Below are 22,756 nucleotides of genomic sequence, written 5' to 3'. Positions count from 1 at the left end.
TAATTAATCCTTATTTACTTTCTCTTCACTGTTTGGCATTTTATAAGCCCTTATCATGCCCCCCTCAAACATCTCTTTTCCAAACTGAATAAGCTTAGCCTTTTTAATGTCTCCTCAATATGGAAGCCCCCTCCATAGCTCTTGCTTTCCTAGGCCTCCATTTCTTCATTCTCTAATCTCTTTCCCTAGCTAGAATTGTCACCCTGAGTCGGATAAATAATTTTAACAAATTGGTATTTCCTGATTATAAAGCATTTAATAAAAAAATTCCCAATTAGCTCTACTGTACATGAATGGTGGGGAAGTAAGAAGAGCACACAGGGATGTTAATAAATGCAGCCCTTCCCTGCCTGTGTGCCAAGATACCACTCCCTGGGCCAATATTCACTTTACTTTAATGCAGAACGGGGAACACACAAGGTCAGCCAGAAGACCTGGCTGCATGCCACCTCTGCTCCAGAGAGGGAGAAGAACATTTTCATTGGAGGTTGATTCCCAAGAAGGAGGGGAAGAGAGTGAAGCAAACAGTCACTAACAAGCCCAAGCACCCGCAGCACATGATGCTAATTCAAACAGGACTGGGATGTGCTAACGAAGCTCTCTGACACTGACAGCAGCTGAGGCTCCAAGGGGAAAGCAATAAAAAGATATTCAAGGAAATAGTGACAAAACGCGAGGCAGCAAGTCCCAAACTGATGCGTCCTCTGGGAGCCACCTCGTCATTTACATTTAGCAGCCAGGAACTAATCGGCTAAAGAGGAAATCTGGAGCAAGCTGAGGGAAATGAAGAAAATATTTAAACCAGATGTGATCTGCCTAGTGATTGTCCGAACTCCCTCTATAGCTGGGGCAGCCAAAAGATTCAGTGATTTGCCCTCCCCATCGGGATACCTGCTCCTCACCAATGCTCCTTGACTTGGTAGTGGGGAGAAAGCACCTTAAAAAGTTACCAACTAAAAGAAACCAAAAGGCTCAGTCCTCAAGGCTATGCCACAGTCTCAGTTCTTTCCAGGTGGATGGCTTCAGAGTGTTAATGGCACTGTAGTCCGTTATAAAACCACTGAAGCTCACTGATTTGGAGTTAGGTTTTCACTCTTGTGTTACCCAGAGGATGGAAGCAAAGTAAGAAGAAAGCAGCACTCTGTAAACTTGGATTCAACTCAGACAACATATGGATCTGTGAAACTTGTAACAAGCTGTGTCACTCTCAAATTGAGCTTATCAGCCACAAATAGATTTATGAGGCACCTGACTAGACCTCTTATGTGTACAACATGATCCAGAGGATCGATGGTTGTCTAATAATATCCAGAAAGTAGGGCTGAGAGACAAGCATTCACTCCACTCCTCAGCCCAAAGACTCCTGATCCTTACCTAGATGAGAAATTAAAACAGAAGCCTGAACTATGTGAGGTGACAAATTCATTTTTGAAGCAGACAGACCATTAGATTAGTTTCCAAACTGAGAAGTCCAGTGCATCTACCTCCTCACTTCACTGCCCTTGGAATAAGCATCAACACCTTGCCCTCACCAACTCTCACCTAGCCCTTTACAGACACTAATGAATTAGCCCAACATGGGCATATTAGCCAAGTTACAGATGTTTACCTGGGGGTTTCAAAGGGAACTCAGCCAGTGTTATACAGGACATGGGTGACAAAGGTGGAGCTTTCTCCATCAAAGTCCTGAGTTCTAATTACAAGATTATCTTGTTCCAAATGGCTTCAGAAGACCCCAGAAGGCAGGATATTAGGTGCTCAAACTTTAACATTCATGTTTGAATGCTGGGGTCAAGATTAAAGTTATTTCCATTATGCAACTCCTTCCTCAAGTTAAAAGAGAACTGGTTATGCCAGGGCATCAACCCACTGCCTCTCTTTACCAGAGAGGATATACTAGGGCACTGGATCCCCTCCCATTACTGAAGCTCTGGTGCATTTAAATTCATGACTCCAGAACTGTAAAATTCAAAGAATTTGATAACCAGAAAATGATCAGGCCACGTGGCTCTGACTTCCCCCTTTCTTTCCCAAAGCTATACCATGTATCCAGCCTCAGTTGCAAAGAAAGCTATGCAAAGCAACTGGAAACAAGATTGATGAGAGCACTTAATCATTTTTGTTAATAGCCATTACTGCATTAGAGTAGAAGAAAAGGGATAAACTGCCTGGTCCTGAAGCTGAAAAGGAGGGAATCAGGAAGTGGGGTGGGGAAGAAAAGGACAGAAGAATGATGTCCAGGAAGGCAGAGACCAGAACACAATGGAGGGAGAAATAAAATAAGACCTAGAGGAGTCTGTGCTGTTCATTTTATTTCCCAGAAGAATAACATTATCACGTCACAGACAGTGGAAAAGCCACCAATACTTTCCTAAGAACGTAACTTTTTTTTTTTTAATTTTCTATGTTCCAAACCAAAATCAGCCAAATCAAATTCTAAATCTGCAAGTCAGTCCAGAACCATAAGTGGCCCTACTACCAACAAACATCCTCCACCCCCATCTGGGGCTTCAGATGTTTCCAAATCCTTTGGTGGGCATCTTACATGCAGGCCCAAGCCCAGAAGCTTGGGATTCAGATGCCCCTGAGTTTTGCTTGCCCTCAGCCATATGGCCGCAGGAGCAAGCTAGGGAAAACTCTCCCCTTTTCCATAAAGTGGGCATAAAGCCAAGACCTTCCCACTCCAGCAGGTAAGTGGGAATTTTACTATACATTATTTTTGCAGGTACCATTCCCATGCCAGGAGAGATGATCTTCCCCGGATGCGACTAGAAAGACCACCTCCATGGTCACGATGTTTCCTTTGCCAGGTAAACATAGACACGATGCTTGATCTGAGCCAAAAGGCCATGCGACTGTTGAAGCTGTCCTGCAGATGTGGTACAACTGTAAAGGGGCTTAGGAGGAAGAGACTATGAGGGCGGTATCCTTGAGACCATGTCATTATTAAGGTGAGGGCTGCACTATGACAATCCCCAAGGAACGCTGCACTGGAGAAATCCCCTAGAGTTCAGAGAAGCTGAACTTTGATTTCCAAGTTCTGCTGCACTGTACCCCTTGCAACAGACAGAAGAAGGTTTGATTCCTGTCCTTTCTCAATAGCTCCCTTGAGCAACCGAGATTTAGATATACCAGGCTCAAAATGCAGTCCCTGCCTGCTACAAGCCAGGGCCAGACCATCATGGGCCCTTACAGAGGGCCCAGTGCACTGCTGCATTAAGTACCTCGCAATTCCAAAGGACCCAGCTCTTGAAAGCACTCAGCTGCAAACAACAGCCTCTGACTCAAAGACAATCCAAACCACAAGGACACTAGAGAGAAAAGCTTCTTGATTAATGAGAACTTAACATTCCCTAGAGGAGCAAGGTCTGCTGGGAAAGTCTGAACCAGGGTGGCTACTCAGTCCCCAGAAGCCAGCACTCTAAAATACCAAGAAAACAACCTGAAATCCAGCTAAGGCAGAGTCTGTGTTAATCAAAGAACAAAACAGCATATTCATGGTGACAGGCTGTCACCCAGCCCTGCCAAACAACAATATTAAAGCAGAAATACAACTATTTACATTGTAGATACATATAGCGATAGCAAAGCCAACTCACTGTTTCCTACTAATGAGATATCTGGTGGGTAATTACATGACTATGCAGTGGATCTGAAACTGCCAGCAGAGTGGATCTTCTCCCTCATGAGTTTGGGTATCCCCACATGCAACTTAAACCAGAAAGGAGGGATGGAGAAGCCCAGCAAATTAAGATCCACAAAAAGAAACTAATTTCTTAAGAAAACTACTACAGCAATTTTGCCCAAAGCAGGTCATTGCGGGAACTGAAGGGCCATTGCCAGATAATTCAGAGCCCAAACATGGGGCATAAAAACATTTTCTATATTATGAGAGATTAAAACAAACGCTTAAAAAAAAGAAAAAGAGAAGAAAAAGTAAAGGGGCTGAAAACATTCCCAAGGAGTAGGGGACTGAAAACCAAACAGTCAGAAGTGACTTTCTGCACAAGTGAAAATGGCTGCTCTGGCCCCTTTGCCCAAAAAGAGGAATGATGCTATGGCTCAGGCAGCAAACTAGACCTCAATCCCCAGTTCTGCCATACATGTCTTGTGTGACCTTGGGCAACTCACTCAGCATCCCACATTTGAAAATATCTTACCATATAGTCTCAAGTATCCAGGTTGTAGCCATATTGGTCTAGAGGAAAAAGTGATCAGGGCTCGAGGTGGAGGTGATGTCTTTTATTAGACCAACAAGATTTTTGCAAAAAAAATTCTTTAGTTGCAAGCTGTTGGGCACAAGCACCTCAAAGCTTTTTCCTCTAATCCAATATTGTTAACACCTGTAGCAATATCTTCCATGGTAGCTGTATTGGTCTTCCGTGTCAAGCATCCAGGTTGTAGCCATATTGGTCTAGAGGAAAAAGCTTTTAGGTGTTTATGCCTGAAAGATTGCAGTTAAAGAAATATTTTTGCAAAAATCTTGTTGTTCTAATAAAAGATATCACCTCTACCATGAGCCCAATCACTTTTTCCTCTAAACCAATATGGCTACAACCTGAATACCTGACACATGGAAGATATCAAATTTTAGCCAATTTTTAAATGAAATCTTCATAATTTCAAAAGGAGGAAGCAACTTTGACCACCCGAAACCTGAGAAACTACTCCTGCCTTTGTCCAAGATAATTCGCATCTTCACAGAGCCTCCAAGAGAGCTGAGGGATACTTTACCAGCTAAGAACTGCCTGCCCAGAGGAGTTTTCCATCTATTGACTCCTCTGTGAAATCCTATGGAATATGAACTTTCATTTCTACCCAGGAGAACTTTTACAATCTTTGCTTGAGTGCGTGATGAAGGGTGTTTGTGCTTGAAAGCTTGTAATTAAATAATTTTTTTTTGCAAAAATCTTGTTGGTTTAATAAAAGATATCACCTCTACAGAGAGCCCTGATTGTTTTTGCCATATATTCTGGTACTAGATAGACACACGAGACTGAAGGGTTCATCTGGAACCAGTCTTCTGCTACCTCAGGTTAACATGTATGATTCCATTCATGAATGTATCAAGATCCATTTGAAAATAGGAGTTCTTTCCCTGCACTGTTATATCAGAATCTTACTCTTCTGGTGGCTGGAAACTTTCCTTTAATTCCCAACCTATAACTATTCATGGCTAATTTATTCCCATTGTTTCTTGTGTTATCATTGTCCTTTAGTTTAAATAGCTCTTCTCAGTCTTGGCTGTTTACCTCCCTCACATATCTATAGACAGCTGTACCATATCCCATTCTCAGCCTCTATTTTGCTAAGCTACAGAAGTCAAGCCCTTCAATTTTCCTCATTTCCAACAGACACATGATTCCCCTGATCATCCTGGTAGCTCTTCTCTGAACTCATCTTTTTTAATCATAGTGACCAGAACTCTACACATTATTCCAGCTGAGGACCTGTCAGATCTTTGTACAATGGCATTAACACCTGCTTAGCTCTACAGGAACCACCTTTCCTAGTATAAGAGAGAGCTGATATCAGTTAAATCACTTCGGGGGTTTTTAAGAATACATGGTTATTGAACCACCAGTGTCTCTTAGCACTGATGTCTCTCAGAATAATGTATGATGAGCATGGACATCTGTGATGGGAATATGGCAGGAAGAGATTTTATAAGAGGCCACTTTGCAAGTTTCCTCTCCCTGATGGCCCCATAGAAACATCCTTCCAAAAGATGCTCAACAGCTGAAATCAGAAGGGAAAGGAGGCCAGGAGAAAGAGAAAATAAACTGATGATGGTAGTAAGAATTGTTCTAGCAGCTTGTCCTTTCATGGGCAGCAGTGCAAGAAGCCACTAAAGAGATAGACATTCTGTCTCAGCCGTGTGGCCTATCCATCACTTGAGTAAATTAAAGCTAGACAGCGTAAAGCACTGGGGAATATGCTGCAGGCACCAACCATAACCTGGCTCTGGGGCATGGGCAGAATGATCTAATAACTTCCCATCACTCATCCTATGATTTACTGCACAACAGACCTTTGGGTATAAAAGTTAGCCAAGTACCAACTCTTTCACTACTGACCAAGGCCAGCTTGCTTGTGAAAAAAACAGCACTAAATACAGTAAGAGCTGACTGACCAACAATAAATCATATAAATCATCTTTATTTATAAGCTGGTGCACACAGTGTGCAGGCACCAGGCAGACTGTCCATCACTAAAATCCTTCAGCTACATCTCATGCATTTTCAAGCTCTTTTATTCTTTTATTGTTCTTAAGCAAGTCACACACACAAAACAATTAAAGGATTATTGCAGTTTCATCTTGGTGTAATGCAGGTCCTATACTGGGTTGGGAAGTGTAAAGCTCTAACTACAGTTTTGCCCTATGTGCCAGGAGCAGAATGATTTTCCACTGGTATTTCATTAGCTGTTTGACATCTAATGCTGGAAGAGAGAAGTAGTAAACTGGAGTCACTGATCTACTAAACCTTCTGTGGCACTGTTTTCACTCAGGCGTGGCAAAGGGCCTCTGAGCCAGTTAAGTACCCCATAAACTCTCAGCGTATAAGAGGAACTATGGTGACACACGGGCTCCATGCTTTCTCTAGGCAAAAGGATGCATTTCATTCACACCTGCTGTCTATAGCACTTTGCTAACAACCAGGACCTTGGAGAATCCAAACCAACCTGCCCAGTCCACAGAGTTTCCAAACTATCAACATCTGTTCTCCTGTCTCTCTGGGCTGTTCAATGCACTACTCACATATAGGGCAAATGGCCAACAAAATTCAGACTTTGTGAGCAGCATGGTTCCAACTGGCAAGTGAAAGGAGAGCTAATACTAAGCAGCTCCGAGCACAATGATGCTGTTCTCAATACTAACCTCTAGGAGTTACTGAAGAGCAGGGACACCCTCCCATGCAACAGGTGCAGCAAGTTACTGTAGGTACAACTGGAAGCAAATCAAATGCATTTCCAAATACATTAGCCTATTAACCATAAATGTTCAGCTTTAGGGAATTCAAGCCAGACTAAACATTACTTTTACATAGTATTCAACTATTTAATTAAGCCCTGCAATCCATAGATAGTGCATTAGTGACATGAATACTAGAATAGGGAGGATATGACTGCAGTGACTCTTAGCTGCATGAGCTGAGGGAAGCACACAGTCTAAACAATGGTCTGCTGTATTAATTAGATCATTAGAAGTAGTGTACTATAACGTGAGCAGAATACATTGCGCTTTACCTTGGACGCTGAGGAAAAGCATGCATCCTGCCATTCATTATAGCTGATCATTCTGGATTCTCCAGTCACAAGATAACAACACTGCCTCTGCTACATCACAGTACAGTCCTTGGGATTTTCTGGCATGGAGACACATCTGCATTACCTCTGACCTCCACCACATGACAAAACAGAATCCAGGATCCTCCAGCATTGAATGACGGTTGCGTCTTCTCTTCTAGAGTGGAGCCTATTTTCAAGGACTCCAGCCCTAAAACACAACCACATCACTACTTATGTGAAAGGTAGCCAGACACTGTGACACAACTGAAACACAATTTCATTAACCCCACCATATTACAGCACAGCATCTATGATCCTCTAACACTGCAACATAATTGCATTACCTTTGCTGTACAGCAGATGGGAATCACCCAATGCCAAACTGTGACTGCATTAACTACTATTATTTTCATTGAATAGCACTGGGCACAAATCTCTCACAAGCAGCCCTGAGGGAGGCCATGATTCCACAATGGCCTGCAAGACCCAGCTCTAAAACAGGATGGAGGACTCAGACCAAGGGCATTTCCAACCTCTTACTGTTAGGAAGGGAAGGCAGTGAGAACCTTCCACAGTGGGGAATGCAGCATCAGAACATGAACAGAACGCAGCAGCAGGACTCACCTGGTGCAAGAGCAGAGTACCATAAAGGATGGTGAAAGCAGCCAAAATCCACCCTCCCCAATTCCCCATAGCAAGAAGCTCTTCCCAGTGCCAGGAAATAAGGAAAGTGACTGCCAGGATCTGTGAATCCGTTCACTCACCAGTACCTTTGCCGTTATTCCTAAGAGAGCTGGCCTTGGAAAGAGCACCTGTGTTAGGGCACCTATCCCCCCAGTAGGTTAGTAGAGGGCAGGAGGGGCTCTCTGACCAGCCACCAGTATAAATGGACCAAAACATCAGAGAAGCATAAGAGAAAGAAGCCCTCCAGCTCAGTGGTGCTCCAATCTTTTGTTCTCACAGATCAGACAAGTGGCACAGTGCCAATCCACTGAGGGAAGAGTGCATAGTCACCAGGGACTAGGTGGAATTATGGTGACAGCAGACAAAGGGATGCACCACTGTAAAACCCATCACAGGGTGGGAATATGTGGAGGGGCAGAGCCACCAAGCACTAGGCAGAGGCATAGCCACCCTACTTTCCATCCCACCCTGCCCCATTTGAAGGAAATCCTTCTCACCCCAGGGCCTGAAATTCTGAAAAGCTCTTCCAATGTGCTATGCGGTAGGAAGGCTCCTCTGTGCAAGGGCAGGGAGACATCTCTCAATGATGAAACACTGTAAAGGATCTAATGTGCAGTCTGAGACAACGCTGGACTCTACTTAAACTTGCAATAAAGAAAACCATCCTGACCCTGGAAGCTGGCCCAAAATGTGAGCATCAGCCATGCTGGCTGCTTGCCAGGAGCCCAAAAGGTCACACACAAATGTCTGGGTATTTATTAAAACAGCCCACAAGTCACGCTTCTTTCTTCCATGATAGAGGAATTTAAATTACTGTCTGTGTTCCTCAGGAAAAACCCCTCTGGCTCAGTGGTACTCAAGCTTGTGACCCTGCTGGCCAGATAAGTGACCCTGATCTGACCTGCAAGCTGGGGCTCCACACTGCTGGGACCAGGCCCCTTCTGCTAGTACTGGACCCCAGGACCCTGTGCCACTCCCTGTCTGCCAGGATTGAGCCCTGTGCACCAGAATCTAGCCCTATATTGCCCTTGTACCACTCCCATTTGCCAGTATTGGAGCCCAGGGCTTATGTAGCCCCTGCCTGGGCCACATACCAGGATTGGGCCCTGTGTGTCCAATCCACACTATCTGGCCTGCAAGGCTTCCTATGGACCTTGCAGTGCCACTGTTCCCCTGCCACCAAATTTCCAGATGCACGAGGACCCCCATGGGCTGGATGACCCAGCACCAGGGGCTGAATCTGGCCTGTAGGCCAGGGAACGAGCACCTATACTCAAGCTGATCATCTTCATCCACTGCAGTTACAGGAAGAGGGTGGCAGTGATCTAGATTTACCCCTTTGCCTGCTGTTTGGGCATCCTTGGGCTACCCCAGGTAACTTTTACATCTCACTAAAGCAGGGACAGGGTTGGATAACACTGAGGAAGGGGAGTGCTCTTCCCATCTGCACTGCATGTGGCTTTACAGCCGTGATACAGAAGTGTGGTTGGCCCTAATAGCCAAGAAAAGATCTAACAGTTTCACCACTCGCTGTGGACACCAATGGGAAACATCTGTTGAAAGCAAAACATCTGAAACTTCAAATACTGGTCATCACCGGTCATATTCAGCTACCTACTGAGCAGAGGTGTGTACATGATGGCTGAAGAGAAGACACCCATCAGGTAAGCTACCCACAAATATCTTGTCTGTGGCTGGCCAGTATGAACAGTGTCAGAGAGACCTGCCACCCTTCAAGCTATAGACTCAGATCAGTTTGTCAGGCCAATCTGTGCTTGGAACAAGGTCTGCAAGGTATACCTTTTAACCTTTCTTAGGCTTTCTCAGTCCTGAGTCTCGTTTGGCCCCAGTGTAAATTAGAACAACAATGAAGCTATCCATGACACTGGTAGTCCCTGAGCACACCCCTTCCTAGCATCCAACAGAACGATAGCACAGGGGTCACCACTATGGTCCTACAAGTCAAAGAAAAAGAGAGGTGACTTGGAACTGCCAGGTTTATACAAGTAAAACAGTACAATCCTGCCAGGCCAGCCCCCAGGATTTGATATGCATCCTTACTGACTAGCCAAGCCACAGTAAACTCTATGCACTACAATAAGATTTAAACTGTCTTTGACAACCTCCAAACCCAGTTACAAGGGCATTTTGATAGGACTAACCATTAGAAGGTAAGGAACTGATGGCCAATTTGGTCTAATTTGAACTGTACCACCTTTGGATATTTTAAGTGATTTTTTTTTTTTGTAAAATCCAGGTTGCCTGCAAAGGAACTACATGTATTTGCATAATAATGGCACATTTCCTGAAAAGGTATTGGCTGCTGAAAGTAATTAATGAATAAAATTGAATTTACACAGATTAATTTAAGGCCCCACACTGCCTGGCTGCACCCCTTAGATCAAACCTACTCATTAGAAGACAGAAGAGTGGTTTTTATTCAATGCATTCCACTATCTTAGTATTGTAGCACAAAACCACCAGGTAGGCCTTTCTATGGCAGCCTATGGTTTATTTATAACTATACAGCAGTTATACTGATAGAGGCCGCTGTGTAGACATGCATGCTTAGATTAGTGCCTGCTTGGGCACTAATCACCTCCCCAAGTGACATAACCAAAAAATACCCTTTTAATACTGCCATAAATGTCGACATGAGGCATTATACCAGGATCAATATCACCTTAAATTAACCCCTCAGGCAATACCGAAAACTTCAATGCAGAGGCAAGAACTAAAATTAGATTGTAGGTCAGTCAGTTCCATATTTATTTATTTAGCGTATCAAGAGAAGATTGTTAGCTGGGTGCATGTGTTGGAGGCGAAAAGGTGTTGTTCACAGGAAAGGAGTTTTTATCATCCCTACATCTCCTTGATACATAACCCGATACATAAACCTGTCACCACCAGGGGATGGTCCACTAGTTTATTAACTTAAGCTATGTCCCATTTCCATTTATCATTAAGTGAGGTTACACCAGCACCAGTGCACTGATTTAAAAAAACAAACCCAATGAGAAATGACCAGAGGGCCAAAGGCAGGGGATGGGGTCTGTTTAGACAACCTGCATAATACAGGGCTGTTCCTAGCGCAACGACCACCCTCACAGCAGCTATTCTATACTATATTCTCCTCATCATCTAGAAGCAGGCCACAGAAGGATGCTGAGAAAAACCTACTGACTTTTTTCTAAAGCACCTGGGAGGAAAAGATAGCAAGAATGTTCCACAGGGACATGTCATGTATGCTGGATGTCCTCCATAGGAAGCAAATGAAGGGTGCTCAAAGCTTTCCCCGCACTTGAACAAGATAATTGCTGTGCAGATAAGGAGTCAGGCTGGATTTTCCATGTGAGAGCAGAGGTTAACCAGGAAGATACCAAAGCACCAGTTAATTATACAGGGCAGCAGGGATATTAGCCTGGATTAAGCGCTACAAGTGGACAAAAGGAACAGTTGCCCAGGGTATGCTGCAGACCCAGTGCTGAGAAATGCACAGGCCTGACATCCCAGTGCCCTTTGCCTCCTGCAGTCACTGCCGCAGAAGTCCTTGCAGAGGAAGTGGAAGTAAAATCCCCTTCCATCTGGATATGGCAACGTTTCCACCCACTTCACACTTCCATAAAGGATGATGCCACACAAGGAGCAGAACAAAGGAGAATCAAGCCCAACAGGGCCTGTTTAATGGTGGCAGGGCTGGGAGAAAGTACAGAGGAGGTGAGAGTGTGCATGTATATGCAGTGATGATGGGGACAGTCTGCAGTCAGCTCTTTCAGCAGGACAACACAGAGCACCATTGAGATGGCTGCAGCAGCCATTATGAGCACCTGAACTGTGCAAGGTATGTTACAGACCCAGGCAGACAATGGTGGTGGCTGCATGACAGCCCTTCCAGGTCCTGAGGATGACCTTGCTACTGTTGGCTCCACACCTCAAGAACTAAACTATATTAGATACATGATGGGGGAAAGGATCTTGTAGATAAGGCATTGGACCAGGACTCAAGATAACTAGGCTCAGTGATTGGTCTCTGAAGAATTCAGCCACTGGAGTCTTGCCAATGAAGCCTGGGAAAAGGGCATGCCATGTCTATCACTACTAGCAGCCAAATCCTGCTGATCTTGAGCCAGACTTGCCCCAGTTTTAGCCTGGGCAGCACTGCAGTTCACTCTCCTCTACCATTATACCAGCAACACCCTTACTGTGGATGCAACTACACCAGGGTAAAGCTGCCTTACATCACCCTATCTTACTCCTGTTCAGACAGGGAATTGCTACTCCAGCTTAAGTGCCTTTATAGAAGCATAACACAATGTGCCATGGGGAGCTAGCCTGCTTAAACCAGGGTGATATCACTGCATGTAGACAAGGCCTTCACCACTCTGCCTCCATTTCCCCCCTGTGCAATGGAATAACAGGATGCGAGGGAAGGGACCAGGAGCAGGAGGATTAAGCAGCTGGACCTCTGCACATATCACTGCCAGCAGCCAACTGCTGCTGAGCAGAAGCATCCTGCTTTACTCTGGCCACAGCCAGCACAGACTCCTGGCCAAAGATGGAGTAGCAGAATCTCTCTCCTCCCTGGCAGACTCAGGGGTTGCCTCGCCACAGCAGCAACAGAATACTTCTCCCCAGCCCACCAGAAGCAGGCAGAGACTGTTGAGCCCAGACAGCATGGAGGCCAATCCTGCTGCTCACATTAATATTGGCCCAAAAGCTGTTTGAAATTGGTGGAAGGCAATCATGCATGCTACCTGCTTCTTTGACGGTGTATGCTAACACCTTCCAGAGCCTCTCCCCAGCCTGTTAGGTTTCACAGGAAGACTGCAGAGAATAGAAAAATTACTTCAGATGAGATGTTGCATGCGATGGGGAGAGGGGGCACAACACAAAAGTGAAAGAGCTCCCTGCTTCAGCGATGGGAGGGAGAGAATGCATTAGGGAATGGGAAGGGGTTAGGGGCAAAAGGAAAGGAAAAAAAAACATGAAGCAGAGGAAGTGAAGGGATAATGAGCAATGGGGCAGCAGGGGTGAGAGGAAGGGAAGAGTAAAGCCCCAGAAGGAGTGAGGGAAGGAAGAGGCACCCTTGCACAAAGGAAGAATGGGCAAAAGCTGTTTTTATCTGAATCCTCTGAACCTCTCCTGCCTTCCACTAGAAGCAGCAAGGGGTTATTCTGATGATTTCTTTTACTGTGCTAACTGCATAGTTGCGAGAGATGTTAGACAAGCTTTCAGGCAAAAAATACCCTTCCTCAGGTCTCAGGAAGACCTGTCCAACTGGTGGCCTGATGTCCATGGCTTTGAGATTCCTGACACAGCACATCCAAAGGCCTCATAGGTCCAGTCTCCTATAAGGTCTTTGGCTAAACGACTTTAGTTTGCTGGTCTGAGGTGGAAGCACAAAGCAGTGACAGCAGTCTCAGCTTGCTGGGCTGGTACCAACACACTGGCTCTTTAGCTGCTGGGCTGATAAATGTCACTCATGCTTCATGGGCTGACATACAGGCTCAGAGTTTGGGCAAGGTTGCTAGCTTGCTGGGATGATGCATTATAGGCTTTTATTTCATAGATTTCATAGACATTAGGACTGGAAGGGACCTCAGAAGATCATCGAGTCCAGCCCCCAAAGATTGCTTAGATGCTCCTGAAGTACGAGCCTTTGTGAGCTCAGTACCTCTAGTTTGTAGACCCTTTTAGCAACCCCTAGATCACTGGGTTTCATTATAAGACCCTAACTTTTTTTGGCTTGGCATCTCTAGCTTGCTAAACTAGTTTGTGTAGTATGGCTGGCTGGGCTGAGGCCTGGCAAAGGCCTTTGTAAAGTTACTGTCATAGTAAAACTCAAGGGAGACCTACCACCCGGCATCATATAAGTAGATTGGAATTTTTCACCCTTCTGATTTTCAGAAGGGAATGGAGAAGGAGTCAACAGTCAGGAGTTTGCCTGGAAGAGTTTTCATCAAAAAAGGAAAAGCTGAACTGCAAAGAAAGACACACTTGAAAACACCAGCCAGTCAACAGAATCTCCTGCGCTGTTATACGAGATCTCTCCCAGGGTGCGGGCTCCATACAGACGACTCTAGGGCCAACTAAAGAAAACCACTGGTGAGACAAAGCTCAGTCCAAGCGCAGCACACATTCTCAGGGGGATTCTAGATTTTGTGGCATCTTGCTTTGCACAACAGGATGAGAGCTCTGCTGTATGAAAGAGACCTCAGTAGAAGATTGTCCATCTACTGGTAAACATACATGCCTCCTTGCCTCCGACTGGCTATGAGATAGATGGCCATTAATATTTGTGAAAACCAAGAGCATACAAAAGACTAGCAAAAGCACCACTTAAAATTGACAGTGCTGTTCTGAAGTTATGAAGTTTGGGTTCAGTTAAGCAAACAACATGGAAATAAATCCACCAGCCTCAGCTAGACTGAAGGGACCTGTAACCAGAAGGACAAGGAACTGCATTCAAGAAAGAACCTGATGCACTGCTAGACTGAATAGGCCTAGTACCGTGGGAAGTTGCACTCAACTGACACCAGGATTGCTGAGCCAGGTATCACATAAGCATATCATAACAGACAGTTCCTTCCACAAAGAGCTTACAGGGAGGTAGGTAAGGCAGGAGGAAAGGAAGGATTATCAGCCCCATTTTATAGATGGGAAACTCAGGCATCTGTCTGTGGCACTGCTAAAAACTGTCAAAAATTTAGAAGCAACTTTATGCAGGGTCTAAAAAAGGAAAGCACTGAGCAAATTCATGAACTGGAACTACCCCTCTTATAATCCCATCTGTATGAAGGCCCCAGCAAGGGTTAGGACTTATGCATGACATTGCACACATAAAAGAGCTTGTCTCTCCTGAAAGTTTCCAAACTAGCTATGTAAGCTATGATTTGGCATTCCTGGTGTGTCAGGGAAGATAACAAGGCATGAGGTATTTGCACAGGCTGCATGTCAGTTTGTATCACCTGGGCCCACTTTCATGAACCATTCTCATAGCCCATCCTCCCGTTACACGTGGCACAAAGCAGGAGAGGGATGGCTTAGCACAGAAGGCAAATATAGCAAGGGTCAGGCATAGTAAACAGGATAGAGGTATCATTCATAGAACAGAGCTGCTACCAGTGATCTTTCTAAAGCTTCCAAAGAAGTTTTATTACAGACAAGGCTAAACTCCAAAAAATCCTAAACAGCTTAAATTGCCCATGTGAAATTGGTACTTCAGACCTTGATTTGCCTGTCTCAGCATCTCACCTGTAAAATATGGATAACACCACCACCTTCAGCTCACACCAGCTTTGTTAAGCTAATTAATGATACACAGTAAACATCCTGAAAGAAAGCATCCATAGAGGGAGCTATTCCAGATTAGATATTGTGGCATAGCTTTTTCTCAATGGCTATTTTGGTCGATTTTCCTGACTGGACAAGGCCTTAAAAAATCTTAAATACAAGCTTGAATAGACTCCTACATTTACAATCTCACCATCTAGGGAATGCTTGGAAGAGGAGGGGAGGGACAAGACTTGCAAATATTTTTTTCTTACAGCTGCACAACAATAAGCTCCTAGAAGCAGTTAGTTAAAAACCTCAGTCAGCTCCAACTCTCAGGTGAGAAAATGAAACTAGGAAAAATAATTAAGTAGAACTTCTAAAACAGTAAATTATCCAGTCACGTATAGGATGGAGCATTACATGAAGCAAAGCAACATTGGAGTTTCACACTTGCTTTGTCATGAAGAACTCCCACTGTACCGCCTGCTCCCTGCACAAGCCAGCACAAACAGACATGCTAGCTCACAGATGGGTTAGGGAAGCAAAGCTCACAACCAGCTGCTCCACATGGAGGGCATAAATCCCTCTGTGCCCCAGGCACATAGTGCCAGGTCTATAGGGCACATTCTCCATGTGAGCTCACCCAATTAGCAGAACTAGCAAGAGGTCAAATGCAGATGGCAGTAGCCTAGGTCTTGTCAAGCAGTCAAGAAAGGAAATGCCAGAAAACTAAGCAGAGTCCAACGTGCCCTTTCCTGGATGGGAGACTAAGAAATAGTGTGAAGATTTCAGCAGATTACTGCCATTGCTGGTTCTTTCCGCATAAGCTACTTCTCTTTGGAAGATCTCTTTGCCTCAGCTTTCCATCCATGCACCAACTACATGCATCTTCATGGAATGTGTCCATTTTTGGGGGGCCCATCCCAAACTAAGATTGAGCTCTGAAATCACTGAGTTGAGGTACAGTTGGTTGGGAACCCAGTTTCTCTAGGTATAAGTTAAATCCTTTTTCCAAACACTATTTTAAAAACACCCTGGCTAGGGGCAGACATTATACATAACCTGGTTTAAGTGATCAGAAACTGGTTTAAACCTGTAACAGAACAGATGTTCAGTGCACATAAACCAGTTGAAAGTGGCTGAAACCAGTTTGAGAAACCTGCCTGAATGTAATATAAGACTTAACTGATTTGGGTCAAAATGGTTCGTGCAATGTCTGTCCCAGACCCCTTGCTTGTTCAAGTTAAATCAGAGTCCCCCAGCATCCCAGTATGCTCTCTGGGCTGGGCAGGGCTCTCTGCTCCACAGCAGGGCTGGCCCCTCCCCTCTGCTCCCTGGCCAGAGCTCCAGCAGAGACTTGCAGGCACAGCAGGGTCTGCTGGCTTCCCTCTGCCCCCACTCCTCTGCCCCCTCACTACTTAAGCAGGGATCCCTTCCTCCTCTCTGCCACATGTGGTATGCTAGCTAATGCTGTGCAAGGCTCCAGCGAGACTGCAGACACAGCAGGGTTAGCCTGGCTTCCCCCTGCTCTATACCCTACCACCGCTCAAGCAGGAAATCCCCCCCTCCCTCCCATCTCCCACAGCATGGACCCCAGCCCCATGAACCTATGGTATGTTAACTAATGCTGAGAGGTGTCTGTGTGCATCTCTCCAATTCCACTGGGGCAGGCAGATAAAACAGTGAGCACTTAAGGCTATTTGAAGCTAATCATCATGTCAGCTGGTAGGCTGCTTAAGAAGTTAGAAGCAATAGAGAGAGGCCATTGTTTTGCTAATCAGGTGATAAAGACCGTTATCACTATCAGCCCCCAGCTGGCTTGCTTGCCTGTCAGTTTGCTGCAGATATTGAAAAGCTCCATGTAATCAACAGATGCATGCACTGTACCACCCACTTCCCAGCATTTGCCTCAGAGTGCTAGCCCTAGGCTGGCAACACTCCTGCCCCTTGAGCAGCCAGCAAGGAAAAGCCTGGGATGGTGCAGACAGACCTTCCTAATGAGAGTCCTACTGGGGCCTGGCCATGCCCACCTCAGCTCAGCTCCCTGCAGAAGGGAAGGGAGGGCTGCTCTAGCACTCCCCACTTCTAGCCTGAGCCACAGCCTCAGTCTGGAGAGAATGTCTGTCTGGTTTCAAACCAATTCAGCCTAGCCAGGTTAGGCTAACCTGAAAAGATTGAATCAATTCAAGCTCGGGCTTTTTGAATGTCTGTCCCTAGTTCCTGCCTCCCCGGAGAAATGCATGGGCACATACCAGGTCTGTACCTGGTTCTAGCTAAGCATACAAGCAGGGCATTATTATTAGAAAGAGTTCCCAGTCTTTGCCATAATTATAGCTCCCTCAGCATGCAGTGGTAATATCCAGCAGTCAGGGTCCCATTGTGCGAGGTGCTCTACAAACACAGAAGAACTAAGTTCTTTGGACCAAAAACTAAGAATAATATAGGCAGAGAGATGAGGGAGCAAAAGGATAGGTCAATATGACAGGCAGTGATCACAAGACACCAGCAACCTGGTGGGTATCAAGTTTTTGTAGGCTTTGTGACAATGAGATTTCTGGAGTGATTCAAAGGAGGACAGTGAGGCGTTGTGGGCAGCATGGGAAAAAACATGAAGGTCATTGCCTGAAATGTTTTACAAGTGGATGAAGAGGGCTGCAGTCAGGCTTTCCACACTGAACAAGAGAGACAGTAGAGTGGGAACAGTCACAAAAGCCCTTGAGCATGAGGACAAATAGCTTGTGTTAGATGCAATGGAAAAAGGGAAGCAAGAGGGACACTAAGAGAACAGTGAGGTGAGCTAAGAAAGCAAGCTTTGTAAGAGCTTCATGACTGGATACCAGTCAAGCAGGGTTGTATTTCCAAAAGCCCAAGAAAGGAATACAGCAATCATCAAGACAGAAAGTGCTGTGAACATAGCTGTGTGGGCAAACAAACAGTGCCAGCAGGTAAGTTCTGCATGTCAGTGCATGTGGTCTAAATAGGTGTATGTGGAGGGCAGAGATGGGGTCTGGATCTAATAATGGAATCTGTATTTATGCCCTTTTCATTCACAAAGCTCTGGGCAAACACCGGCCAATTGTTCCTCACAATACCCATGTGAGCTCAGTAACTTCTATTCCCATTTTACAAACAGGGCAGAGAATGTAACGATTTGGCGTTGGTCACAGGGCTGATGATTCCATTTGAAGTTTTATTTAAAGCTAAAAGAGGAGGGGGTGGAAAGGATAGGGAGGGGTGGCCTCTGCAAACTGTAAACTTATTTTAGGTAGCGCAAACTGACTCCATAGGTGAGGTCAGCCCATGGGTTGGATCCAGTGTGGGGTCAATGTGGAGGGTCAGTCTAGCATGCCAGCCCAGCCCCATGCAGTTCCAGACATGATCCCACCCTGGACACTGGTGAACAGGGCTGTGTCATCCAGCCATGGGACTCCCCATGCACAGGTGCAGAAATTTGGCAGAGGGGAAGCAGTGACAGTGCTCTCATGGCTCTGGGGGTAATTAACACTACCACTATTTCCCCATTGTCAAATTTTCCAGACCCATGGAGAGCCCTGCAGGCTTGATGATGCAGCCCCATGGGCAATATTTGGCCTCTGGACTACAGGTTGAGCACCAGTCATCTACAGCTAATCACTGTTTGAACTACAGACCCACTTCAAATTAGAAGCAGCCTCAAGTGGAAAACAGAAGTTCCACTCTAAGCAGATGAGGTGGCAGGGACCAGTCTCAGGTTCTGTCCCATATGAAATAATTTCCAGAAAATAGTTTGCTTAGGAACTGTATTGGCTTGCTTGGCTAGGAACCACATTGCCCAACTCCCTCCCTGCAACATCATTATCAAGTCCACAGTTCCCAAGACAGGACCACTTCCCCCATCTCTGGCCTACTAAGCAGCATTTTGATCTTCTGGTGCCTACATACTCACTAGCTTAGACTGTGCCCCATGCCTCTGGAGGTTGTTTGGAAGAATATCAGCCAGCCCTTCTGCACCACATAGAAGAACTACACCAAGAGAACAGGGACCAAGGGAACCACAGCAAACATTAGAGGGTTTGTTTCTAGCACTTGAGTGGAATTACACGATTCCCTACAACTAAGAGGCAGAATGCAGGATGGGGTGAAAGAAAAAAATAATTCTTCATTCCTGTCTAAGTGCTTGAATCCTTAGATGTGCATTATTTTTCTTTCATATATACACACCCCCCTAGCTTCCTCCTATCAAACAAGGCACCATGACAACATACCCAGAAAGTTTAGTGTAACCTAGGTGTTCCAGCAAGGAGAGTGCTGGAGGAGAGAAGACCCCAGCAGGAATGGAGACTGGGGAAGGTCAACGCTAGTTTGACAGATATGGGGGATCTGAGATCCAAGTTCTAAGTGCTAGTTACAGATTTAGCCCCCATCAGTGGGAAGTGGAGAGGGACAGGCCCTGGCACAGGGATTCCCCCTTGAATTTTTTACTCTTTTTTCCCCAATACTATTCACTTAGTTCTAAAAATCACTCAGGTATTGCCCTGCCATCAAAAACAACGTGCAAAAACACCCCAAAGCCAATATAAGAACGTCTATGAAATCTATAAGAACAGAGGGGCGAGCAGGCTCCCTGGCTGAGAATGGCTCTTTTCTGGAGTTTGTTAATGCTGCACATGAGAAAGCATGTGACAGTGACAATGTGAAGGCATTTCATCCCTGTAACAATGAGCTATCTGGCCCCTTAGCCTTTCCAAGCACTTACTGCCCTGAGGAGGAGGGGACTTGAATCAAGCCATTGCTAAAGCTCATACCTTTCCTCTCAGTTAAGAAAATCAAGGGAGAGCACTTCCCTTGTGCTGCCAGCCCAGGCTGGGGCCTGTTCAGATACTTACTCCCACTCCTTGCGCCTTGCCTGAGGTGTGCTCTGCATCTTGTGAGCCTCGTGGGCCTTGATGATGTCCCGCTGCTCGATCAGCCCGCCCCTCCGGCGCTTGATGACATCAGGGCTCACTGGAATATACTGGCTCAGCCCTAGGTCGAATGTGCTGCCTCCCTCAAAGCCCAAGCTCCCTTCTCCCTCCCGGGATCGCAGTTCATAGAGGGCATCAAAACTGGCGGTGCGGGAGACCAGAGCCTCTGTCAGGCTCTCGGGCTCTAGCAGGTTGCAGGACTGGGTGGTTTGCATCAGGCCTAGCCGGTGCTTGCGCCATGTCTCTTCCTCTGGGAGGGCCAGGACATAGCGCTGGGAGTCGGTGTCCAGCTCGGTAACCCCACCAGTCGTGAAGGAGCTGGTCTCGGAGAGTGTGTGAGCACTGGCAGTGCACGGCCCGAGTCCAAGCATCTTGGGTGCTGTTGCAGTACATCACTCTAGAGAAGGCATGAGACAGACAAGGGAAGTTAGTGAACTCCACCCCAATGAGAAATAACATGGATGCTGCAGGGAACAGTGCAACCCCAACATTTCCCTTTGCTCTTTACTTTGGAAGGCCCCAGGTCCAGCTGACCCCTCCTTCCATCGCAGTGAGAGCCGACTATGACAATCTTTGGAGCCTGTTAACCAGCCCAAGCTGGCTCACGGGACTCTTAGGAAAGACAAGCAATGCTTCTCTCCAACGGCAACATGCCCATGCCCACAAGCCTGGGAAGAAGATGACAGGAGCCTGGATCCCCCAGAGAGCTTTGTCTTATGCCACTGCAAGGGAGTTTAATGAATAGCAATTCATCTCCACCTGTCTCAGCTTGATAAGGACAAGGTAGAGGAAAGCTGCTTTGCCCCCAACAGCGACCCTCTTACACAGATGAACCCACCTCCTCGTTTTCTCCCAAATTCCTTCACCTGGAAGGAGAACAGCAAAGTCTAGGGTTAGAGGCAGCCTGATTAACCAAACCTCCCTAGAGTACTGGATTAGCCTTGCCTTTTGAATTGAGCTATAAAGGAGACATTTCTTATGCATAAACTTTTTGAATGGAAGGAAGCTGTAAACTAGCCCCAACTTCCTCCCTTTATAAGGCTGCCTGTTGTCCTGGACGCTGAACAAACTTCCAGCAGGCTGTAAATCCCATCTGTGACAGTAGGTGGCACTGTACCTCTAGCTAGAAAACCAGTCTCAGTGTACAGCTTAATTGGGCTGGCTCCTGCTAGGGGTCCTTCAACCTGTGGTGATTTACAATACTGTTAAAATCATCATGTTGCCTGTTATTGCCAGTGGCACCAGTCAAAATACTTTCTTCCTAGAAGAGGTGCATAGCCCATGCAGATGATTAGCATTTGGGAGGATTTAACACACTCTTATCTTTTGATTTAGGACTCTGAGCAGTCAGGATAGCGAGCTCAGGCCCCTTTGGGGATGCAAAGGTCTTTTATCAGGAACTTGCCAGTGTTTCTGCAAGCAAGTTAGCAAAAGTAGTACTACAGAGAACCTCTGTGAGGGAGCACTAGTCCTTCAGAAATCCCCCAAATGACAGCAGGCCAGACAAATCTGCCTGGCTGCTCCAGAGTACCCATTACAGCTTCACACCCCAAAAGGAGGTGGTCTGGGTGAAGCAGCATGTGCCACACCGAAGTACAAATCAGCAAGCTAAAGAGACTGCCGCACACTTTTGCAAGCAATTGGGGAGCACTGTTTGGAAAGGCAGCTTATACATGCTTTAACAAATACATTTCTTGATCTGTTAGCAAAGGAAGACAATGAATCCATGACTAAAGTGAGGGATTGGATTAGAAGCAAGTTACAAACATGCAGTGAGATTGACTCTGATCAACATGTCAACTCTAGTTCCCAGTCATCTGGTGTCAGGCTTTTCCAGTATGATCACAAACCTGTCAACAGTGTGCAGACGGCTGGCAAAGGCCTGGCCAAGGAGGAAGACCTGGGCAGAGTGGAGGGGAAAAGCCCTACTCAGGATCCTGGGTGCCATGTAGGAGCACAGAGTCCAGCTGAGGTCTCACCTCCACATCCAGGGTGACTCTATTGTCTTCCCACAGGCCTCTGTGAGACCACTGCCTCAACCACATTTCCTGAATAATCTCTGGAGGGCAATTTTCAGCACAAAACAGGCACTCTTAGTTTTCCAGTTGTCGTCCAAATCCATAGGTTTCTGGCCACAGATAACTCAAATGTTCCCAGACATCTGACATTTGATCAGGTGCAGTTTTCAAAAAGTATTGCAGCATACACAAGCAGCAAACTGCCATCAAGTTCAAGTGCAAGCAATTCCCAAAGCCGCCCTTTGAACATATAAAGAGGCAAGCTCTTGGATCCACAACCAACCATTCACGAGGAAGCTAAACTCCATTTGGAAATAGCTGCACTGCCACAAAGAGGACAAGGGAGAATATGAAAAACGAAGGTTGCCAACAGGTTAAAATCCCTGTTAGCAACTAGAAGAAGAGCTCACATGCACAGAGCTCCTATATAAGAGCCAGCATTTCCTATCAGATGCTAGTCAGCCTAAGAGCTAACCCCAAGAGGTCTTAGGAAAAGTGACCATTTGATCAGGTGGAAAGAGAATCCTCCAGACTGCATATCATGCC

At 45.9% G+C, this 22,756-nt stretch overlaps 1 protein-coding gene across 1 annotated transcript in view; it reads right to left on the bottom strand.

Moving 5' to 3' along the window:
* CACNA1E (calcium voltage-gated channel subunit alpha1 E) overlaps positions 1–22,756 on the bottom strand; it is a 353,537-nt gene that overhangs the window by 265,959 nt on the left and 64,822 nt on the right. The window contains exon 2 of the mRNA XM_090047888.1: positions 20,115–20,589. Coding sequence (XP_089904014.1) covers positions 20,115–20,563 — 449 coding nt within the window. The 5' untranslated portion in view covers positions 20,564–20,589. The remainder of the gene's footprint in view (positions 1–20,114; positions 20,590–22,756) is intronic.

This window comes from Crocodylus siamensis, chromosome 5 (genome assembly GCF_052110815.1).
Source record: "Crocodylus siamensis isolate JL-2025a chromosome 5, ASM5211081v1, whole genome shotgun sequence".
NCBI classification, from domain to species: Eukaryota; Metazoa; Chordata; order Crocodylia; family Crocodylidae; genus Crocodylus; species Crocodylus siamensis.
Note: the sequence above shows the minus strand (reverse complement) of the source record. Positions and strands in the feature narration are given on the sequence as shown.